Source organism: Spinacia oleracea, chromosome 6, assembly GCF_020520425.1.
Source record: "Spinacia oleracea cultivar Varoflay chromosome 6, BTI_SOV_V1, whole genome shotgun sequence".
NCBI lineage: Eukaryota > Viridiplantae > Streptophyta > Magnoliopsida > Caryophyllales > Amaranthaceae > Spinacia > Spinacia oleracea.
The window spans coordinates 134,987,522-134,997,401 of record NC_079492.1 but is presented as its reverse complement, the minus strand read 5'-3'; the positions used below and the strand labels follow the sequence as shown (position 1 = coordinate 134,997,401).

Here is a 9,880-nt window from a genome sequence, read left to right as displayed (position 1 = left end):
GACGCACCAGAGGAGGCAGACGCGGGAAGGCACGTGGACGAGGTGCTTCACGTGGTTAATAATTATTGCTGAAAAAACAATTTAATTTTTTGTGTTAGTATGTAGTCGAATTACTACTTAGAATGTACAATTAATTCTAAGTTTGATATAGTTACTCTCAATGATTTTTAATTGTTTGATATATGAGAGTAATTATAACTTTTGCAGTATTTGTGTCATATTGTTCAATTTACATAGTATAAATATAGTTTCTATTTGAATGAAATAGTTACCTTTCTTCAAATATAGTTACTCTTATAAATTTGTAAGTCATATGATTGCATAACGAAAGTTACTATATTATCAAAAGGAAAAATTGATAAAGGCGGTCCCAACTATGAACATTCATCTTTAAAAGGTCGCAAGTATGGATTATTACTGGTAGGTCCCAACTAAGGGGGGTGTTGACTTCGCGTGGTCCTTTTTACCGAAGACCGGTTGTGTAAGTCAATTTTTAATTTGATTTTTTTATTTTAATTTATCATTTTTAGTTTTGTGATTTTTGTAATTTATCTTTTTTTTTTCTTCTACACACGTTGCTTTTCTCGTTCAGCCTTATCTCTTGCCTTCTTTGTTTTTTTCCTTCATGTTCTTCCCCTTCTCTATTTTTTTTTTCTTCTTCATGTTCTTCCCTTTCTTCTTATCTTCCACCTCTAATCTGAATTTCTGCAAAATCCGTTACAATAGCGCATTTGTTTTCAATGTTTCCAATTAATATTGAAAATTTGAAATTGTAAATTTGTTTTCTGGAATTTGAGGGATTAATTTTCTTGAACGCGATCTATTAATTTTCTGGAATTTGAGATAATTAAATTTATGGATCTTGAGTGAATTAAATTTCTGGAATTGGAGCTTCGTCTGGCATCTTTGCTACCGCTAATCCTCTATATTTGTCGCTGAGTTTGAAATTCGACTAGTACTCATAATTGTTGTTGGTCTGGGTTTGAGGGGATGATTGGTTGCAGCGCGAGGAAGGTTGTTGGACGGGTGCTGCAGCATGAGGGTGAGGGGAGAGGTGGTTGTCTAGTTGTGGTACTGTGCAGGGAATCTTGGAAGTGGTAGACGAGTGGATCCATCCCCAACAACTCCATGCCCAAATTTTCCGCCATATATAAGCTCAGAGATTTTGATTTAATCAGTTTCAATACCGCCTTTTCCCCCAATTTAGCTTCAGATTTATCAGTTGATTTAGATTTCGGAGCAGAAAATCCAAGTGTTTTTTTTTTTGAGAAGGGAAGAAGATGAACACAGCAACAATAGTCGAAATTTTGAAGAGATAAGAAGAAGTGGGGGTCTGGGTGTTAATTTAAAGGGGAGGGTGGGTATTTTAACTGGGTGGGCTTTAATTAATGGGTGGGATTTTAATTAAAAATGGGTGGGATTTTAATTAAAAATGGGTGGGATTTTCATTAAATGGGTGGTTCTGTAATAAAGTGGCACGTGACTTCTTTAAAACACCTGACACGTCATCATCTTTTACTTATACAACCGGTCATTTTTGAAAAAGGACCACGCGAAGTCAACACCCCCATTAGTTGAGACCTACCAGTAATAATTCATACTTGGGACCTTTTAAAGATGAACGTTCATAGTTGGGACCGCCTTTATCAATTTTTCCTTATCAAAATAGTAACTATATTTTATATAGAGTTACTATATGTAAAGAAGGGTGACCACTAAATGTGAAGAGTTGGTATATATAAAAAGTGAATAATTTTGTGTATAAATTCAAATAGTTACTATCTTACAGATATAGTTATCTTTAATAAGATATAATTACTCTCTTTTTTATGGTATTTTATTATTTGAGTAACATATAGTTACTATAAGTCATTTTGATTGCATAAAAAACGTTACTATATTTTTTTAGAATAGTAACTATATTGTTCTAAGAGTTACTATAATTTCTAAATAGTAACTATATTTTATAAAAAGTTACTATATTGTCAAAATAGTAAGTATATTTTATAAAGAGTTACTATATTATCAGAATAGTAACTATATTTTATTAAGAGTTACTATATTGTCAAAATAGTAACTATATTTTATAAAGAGTTACTATATTTTCAGAATAGTAACTATATTGTATTAAGAGATACTATATTGTCAAAATAGTAACTATTTTATAACGAGTTACTATAAATAAAAATTGTGTGTTTTATAGAGAGTTACTATACTGAATGTATAGTAACTATGTATTGTAAAGGAGAACTATAGTATAAACACTCAATAAATTTGTTTAAAAATGTTGAAGTAACTGTATATGATAATAAAACAAGAACATCACTAAAATAGTTGTTCTTTAGGTGTAAATAATTGAATATTGGGTGTCTTGGATCCAAATTCTTTGTGTTTCTTTTTTCCTTTCTTTGATGGCTGCTTGTAATTGTCATATTGACCCTTTATTCTCTTCTTACTCTTTCCTTCAGTATTAGCACGATCAGGATCAAGCACAATTGTTATTTCAGAATTAGTTGATTCCCCGTCTTGTGTTTCTCGTTGTGCTTCAGCTTTTGCCTTTTCTTGTTCTGCTATCTTTGCAGCTTCTTCTTTTGCCTTCCTTTCTTCTTCCTTTTTTATGATTTCATCAACTGCTTTATTATCCATTTTAAACTTCTCCTCGATAAATTTTCTGGCCTTTGCTATCTTATGCCCTTTCAAAATTAAGTTATAGTATCTGTGGTATAAAGTTTAAGTGTTAAGTAAAATATCAACTGTAATTGTAACTATATGAAAATGAACTAATGTATATTGAAAAAATTACCTCTGATCATATGTAATCTCCAACCAGTAAAATTGTTGATTTCACCTTTCTCCCTTTTTATTGTATCAACCCTTTCCCATATCTGTTTCTTTGCATATCTAGTCCATCTTGTTGTTATGTAACGATCTGGAATTGTATTGATTGAATGTAAATGCAATATTCTTAAACAATGGAAGCACAACCATCCAGATTCTTCAAAGTTTTTGCATGTGCAAGTGACGGTTGAATCTTCCATTTTGTATTGAACTTCTTGCCTTGATCCTGTTAGATTATTTACATATAATGTAATATTATTCAAAAGAACATCTACTCTAAATATTAAATAAAGATTTATAGTTTTTTTACCTGTTATTCCTTCTATCCACACTTCAAAAAACACTGTTCTTCCTACACTTCCCTTGAACATTGTACTACTTGCCACAGAAAGCTTGAACTCTTCTTCAAAATCACGGAAAAGTGTTATCGTGTATACATTTGCTGCATGTTTTAATATAGCACTCATACTTAGCTCTGAAGTTGGTATTCCCCTTGTACAGTCAAAGTCGTCTTTTTCTTCGATTTTTCTCCATCGATTTATTGTAGCTTGAAAAATACTATAGAACTCTGTTAATGTTGTACTTTTATTTGCTTTAATTCCAACAGCATGGTTTGTACTTTCACTTCTTTGTGAAGAAAGTATACCGGCAGAAAAAAAAAATCTTTACTTAAAGCTGTACACCATTTTTCTTTAAGACCATACAATCTGTTGAACCAGTCATCTTTTTCCAGCTTAAAAGTTTTGATCATAGATTTCCAAGTTTCTTCAAAATCATTTGGTGTTATACACCCACTTAAACACTTGTAGAATGCGTTTTTGAAGTTTTTATCATACTTCAATAAACCAAACCTACTGTTTGCATTTTTACTCAAGTGCCACAAGCATAACATGTGTCTTGAAGAAGGAAAAACCTGAAAAACAATAATGAATATATATAGTTCCACAAAATAGTAACTATATTTTATAAAGAGTTACTATACTTTATAAAGAATTACTATATTGTTAAAATAGTAACTATATTTTAATAAGAGTTTCTATATTGTCAAAATAGTAACTATATTTTATAAAGAGTTACTATATTGTCAAAATAGTAACTATACTTTATAAAGTGTTACTATAATTTCAGAATAGTAACTATATTGAATTAAGAGTTACTATATTGTCAAAATAGTAACTATATTTTATAAAGAGATACTATATTGTCAAAATAGTAACTATATTTTATAAAGAGTTACTATATTGTTAAAATAGTAACTATATTTTATAAAGAGTTACTATATTGTCAAAATAGTAACTATAATATATGAAGAGGTACATGTTCTATTCCAGCAGCAATAGCTGCATCTTGATCAGTGAAAATTGATATAGGGTGCTTTCCTCCCATAGCCTTCAGAAAAGTTTCAAACACCCAAACGAAAGATTATGTGGTTTCATCCCCAATGAAAGCACAAGCAAACATTGTGTTTTTCCAATGGTTATTGATACCAACAAATGGAGCACATATGAGATTGTACTTATTGGTTCTGAATGTAGTATCAAAAACTAGAACATCTCCATATATTTTGTAATCTTCTCTCATCATAGAATCCCTCCAAAATAGGCACTCAACTTTTCCTTCAGCATTGAGTCTTACTCTGAAAAAGAACTCGGGATCTATTGATTGTATGTCATACAGTTTGTTCACTAGTGTTTGTGAATCCTTGCCATCAATTTGCTTCATTTTTAACTTGTAGCAGTAGTTTAGATGATCAATCATCGTATGACCTACACAGTCGTCTCCGCCAGTTTCTGTTGACATATACCTATAAGACTCAATTGGTCTTAGACCACATTCTGACATTGCCTCAATAGCTTCTTTTTTAGGTTCTGTCATTTGTCGTTCCGATCGGTGGAGATAATTACTTATTTCTCTTGTCAATGGGTGATTATGTACCACTACATGCTTTTCTATTTCAAAATCTCCATTTTCATTCTTCTTTGCAAATATTTGAGCTTCACATTTTGTTCTTGTTATCATAACCCTCTTTCTCATTTCTTTCTTCTTTGCATCTGATTGATCATCTTCATTTTTGAGTTCTTTGTTTTTAGGAGGGTCTCTTATTCCAGCAGCAGAGCAGTAGAAGTATTTTCCATTAACAATTGTGGTTCCTTCTTTATATCTATTCTTCCCTTTTCGTACACTAAAACCAATAATAGCAGCATGTTTGCAATATAGATCATAAATCTCATCGGTTGTTTTCCTTGCTTCTCCAATTAAACTGCCATCTAATTCTTTATCAATGTTTTCTTCCTGCTCATTATTTGGATTTTCAAAGATGCTGTGGTTTGTATCAATTGAATGTATTATTGAACCTGTACAAATACAAATATAGTTATCATTAAATGTGATAGTTACTCTTCATTTTCATATAGTTACTCTGTATATGTTATAGTTACTATATATTTAACATAGTTACTTAAGATCTATTGATTGTTATAGTTACTCTTTATTTTTTATAGTTACTCTATATTTAACATACTTACTTAGGATCTATTGATTGTTATAGTTACTCTATAGTTAATATAGTTATTCTTTATATGTTATAGTTACTATAAGTTAAATGTAGTTTATTGCTTATATAGATTATTTCGTTATGTGAAGTTACTCTATAATTAATATAGTTACCTTTCATAAATTAAAGTTACTTTATTATAAATATAGTTATCATTATATGTGATAGTTACTCTTCATTTTATACAGTTACTGTTTATATATTATAGTTACTCACAGTTAATATAACTCCTTTTTATATGTGATAGTTACTCTACAGTATATAGTTCCTCTTTATATGTCATAGTTACTCTTCATTTATATAGTTACTTTTTATATGTTATAGTTACTCTATATTTAACATTGTTACTTAAGATCTATTGATTGTTATAGTTACTCTACAGTTCATATAGTTACTCTTTATATGTTATAGTTACTTTATATTTAACATACTTACTTAGGATCTATTGATTGTTATAGTTACTCTACAGTTAATATAGTTATTCTTTATATGTTATAGTTACTATAAGTTAAATGTAGTTATTTCTTATATAGATTATTTCGTTATGTGAAGTTACTCTATAATTAATATAGTTACCATTCATAAATTATAGTTACTTTATTTTAAATATAGTTATCATTATATGTGATAGTTACTCTTTATTTTATATAGTTACTGTTTATATATTATAGTTACTCACAGTTAATATAACTCCTGTTCATATGTGATAGTTACTCTACAGTATATAGTTCTTCTTTATATGTGATAGTTACTCTTCATTTTATATAGTTAGTCTCTATAGTTTATAGTTACTCTACAGTTACTATAAGTCCTGTCTATATGAGATAGTTACTCTACATTAAACATAGTTTCTCTTTGTATGTTATAGTTACTCTGCGTTAAATATAATTCCTGTTTATATGTTAGTTACACTACTGCAATTATAATATGTTAACTATATCAATATAACAGTTACTATATATATATATATATATATATATATATATATATATATATATATATATATATATATATATATATATATATATATATATATATATATATATATATATATATATATATATATATATATATATATATTAAAAGATACTATATCATACCTTCTTCAATACATTGATTTGCAACCATAACTTGCTGAGATGTGCCTTCATCTTCATCTTCAACGTCATATACTTCTCTATGATTCTCTAAGTTTTCTAAAATAATAATAATTACTCAATGAGTATGAAAGTTACTATAATTTTCTTCGTAGTTAGTTATTAGGATTCGAATATTACCGTCATAATTATACAATTTTTCTTCTATTGCGCAATTTAAATCGATATTCAAATCGATTAAATCGTCCTCCATTGTTGAAGCTCGAAGAGAGAGAAGCTGTTGGAGGAGAGAGAAGCTGCTGTAGGAGAGAGAAGCTGCTGCTGGAGGAGAGAGATTTCAATTTTAGGGTTTCGCGCATTCTGTTATTTTGGAACACGTGATTTCAAACGGTTCAGCGCTGCAAATTACCTAATTACCCTGGTCCATGGTAACCTTAATGGTGGACCGGGTCCATGCAAGCGGAATTGTACTTAATATCGTGTCAAAAATCGTGTAACTGATTATTTTAATTAATTAAAAGTCATTGAACACTCAACCTTTTTTTTACCATTGAGACATTGCCTTTCTTACACTTTCTCAATATAGTATTTTAGATAAAGTAAAAATATAATCATAAACGTAATTTGCATTGTCTAAATAACAAAAAAGATGAATCTTTATCAACATTAATTAGTTGTTAAATCGTGTAAATGATACCAAATATAAAGAATAAAAAAGGATATGAGAAGTATCTTTTTTAAATTTATTTATTGGTGGCATTATTACTTGGATGTTTTCTATCCAAACTTCCGTCGAAGGAGTTCACCAATAACAATTTAGTTAAAGGTAATTAGTCCCAAAATAAGTCATTAGCCACATTATATTTGTAAATTAGGGTTTATAATTCGTGGAAATTTGCTTACATTTGGGGTTAATTGCCGATAATTGGAGGTAAATCGTTATTGGTGGGTCCCTCGAACGAAAAACCTTTGAATTGTTTACCAGTTTTAAGTTGAATTTCCTTAATTTTTTTCTTCGCCTAATTGATGACCAATTAAGGACCTTCTATTTGTATATTGATCTTATGAGCCTGTTAAAAAAACGACTGATTCTTCTTCCAAAGACACAAAAAATGATTATCTCGATCTCAAATCATCTTAGACTCTTCATTGTTACGGGCATTGTTCAATAGTGTTCTCAATATCCTTCTCCGTACACCAGGGAATAAAGAGTTGTGTATCTCAAGGGTTGATTGTCAAGAGCTAGTCCGTATATGTGTAGCGGGGTAAATTCAACTAGGAGTAGTGATATTTTAACACGCCATGACATTAATCCACACAAGTTTGTTCAATTTCAATTGCTATGACGACTATGATTCTATGAATCATATTTCCAACATGATTAATAATATATACGAGTAATATGTTTAAACTAATATATTTGAGTGTAAATATGTTAAACTTTCTTTTTCTTTAAACCCCGCTTTACCAAATCAACATAATATAAGAATATTCCTATAAAAAAGATAACGTAAATATGGGATCATATATTCGTTATACACTTAAGGGAAATTTTTATAACTTCCTAATTTTAATATTTGGTAGATATATAAAAAGGGTACGTGAAGGATTTTCACCTATGATATACTACGAAGTCAAAACCTCAAGTTATTGTATTCATCAAATCATCAATTATCGCACGATAGTCCCTAGTCTTCACCCCCTCAGATTCTCTAAATTTGGACTTGTGAGTATTCTTCCTTCAACTCTTATCTTTTTTTTATTCTTTTACTAGTGTGTAGCCGGATAATATTTCGTGTTGCGCTTATTTTGAATGTCATATTGTATAAAAAAAATACAATATGACATTCAAAGTATTGAAGATTTATCACATTATGCTCCAAATTTTTATATTTTGTTTGAAGAAAAAAGAACTTGAAGATTTAACATGAGTTTGTCTAATTTTTTTATTTGTTACACTTTTTATATATTTTACTCCGTAATTTGGATGTGTTTGTTCTTAAGAGCTACCACGTACGGAATACAATTTCATGAAAAAATAATTCGAACTATGGCTCCGTTTGGTAGGGCGTAAAACGTTTTCATGGAAAACGATTTTTCCATTTTTAATCATTTTACGTTGTTTGGTTGGGTAAGGATGTAAAACAATTTTCCTTGCTCTCTCAAAGATGGAAAATCGTTTTCCATTTGAATGGGAGGGAAACCACTTTTCCTTCTTTCCTCCTTACCTCCCTCTCCTTTCTTCCCCTCAATCTTCACCATTTTCTCCCATTTTCTTTTAAGTTACCAAACAAAGGATAAAATTTTCCTAGTTGGTGAATTTCACTTTAAAAATATGTGAATTTCCTTTGAAGAATTTCACTTTAAAAATATGTGAATTTCCTTGGAAGAATTAAAATTTTCCTTGGATTTATCACCTTCACGCATGGGCTCTAGAATACAATGACAAAAAGCCACAGTAAACACGTTTTGGGTACCGCGTAACTTGTTCGTCTAAGAATACATTTTGGAAAATTTATACTTCAACAAAAATACCAAGAAATAAAAAAAAAAAACTTTGAAACCTACTAGTCAGGCAAGAACCTTTATTAAAATGAAAATTGCATTGAAATTGAAATTGAAATTGTTTATCTCATGCGATGTACTAGTTCTAAATTAAAAGTTCGGTTATATAGACTATGTAACATAGGGAAAGATACAAACTTTAAAAATAATAAAATATGATGAATTTGGAGTATAATGAAATTAAAATTAGAAGATAGTGTGAATAAAAATAAATTTCAAGGGAAAAAACATTATTAAGGAGGATAATATATATAGTTGATGATTTTTTCAAAAAATAAAGTGGCATTATGATATGCAAAACATACTGTTTAAAAGATATTTTAGAGATGATCTCGATTGATCATTTGGCAGGCAATTTTGTTTGATACTAATGAAGGGCAAGCCCCAACAACAATAAAAATGTAAGTGCTAGAATTAAACGTGGCCACGCCACTTCCTATCACATCCTCATGTAGTATCCTTCCTAGTTTCAATGGTAGGACTTGAATCATCTTCAACTTAGTCGCTTGAGTCTCTTACATTTGTTAGTCAATCTGCCGCTCTATTGTCTTCTCTATACACATGGAAATGGAAAAAGGACACATCCCATATTCCCATGTATTGTTTCTGATTATATTGCGACAGTTGGGAACGATGTGAGTGCAGTCCCCTACTCCTCTCCACACCTTTAGGTGCGTTTCAGAGCTTGAATTGCAGCTTGATCGTCCATTTGGACCATTAACTTGCTAACCCCCAATCCACTAGACCTGTCAAATGGGTCGGTCGGATTGTAAAAAATTATTTTCGGGTTCGGATTGGATCGGGTCGGTCACTTTTGGGTTCGGGT

The 9,880-nt window shown here is 30.1% G+C and overlaps 2 protein-coding genes across 2 annotated transcripts; both read right to left on the bottom strand.

The window, feature by feature from the left end:
• Positions 1–2,325: 2,325 nt before the first annotated feature.
• Positions 2,326–4,224, bottom strand: LOC130463634 (protein FAR1-RELATED SEQUENCE 7-like). The gene is made up of 5 exons (XM_056832824.1): positions 4,156–4,224; positions 3,508–3,751; positions 3,149–3,280; positions 2,804–3,064; positions 2,326–2,693 (listed from the first exon to the last, which is right to left on the bottom strand). Exons 1-5 carry the CDS (start codon positions 4,222–4,224, stop codon positions 2,326–2,328), a joined length of 1,074 nt encoding a protein of 357 aa, XP_056688802.1.
• Positions 4,225–4,260: 36 nt separating this feature from the next.
• On the bottom strand, positions 4,261–6,742 carry LOC110791564 (protein FAR1-RELATED SEQUENCE 5-like). Its single transcript, XM_056832823.1, has 3 exons — positions 6,670–6,742; positions 6,493–6,588; positions 4,261–5,192 (listed from the first exon to the last, which is right to left on the bottom strand). The coding sequence occupies exons 1-3, from the start codon at positions 6,740–6,742 to the stop codon at positions 4,261–4,263; spliced, it is 1,101 nt and encodes a 366-aa protein (XP_056688801.1).
• Positions 6,743–9,880: the final 3,138 nt, after the last annotated feature.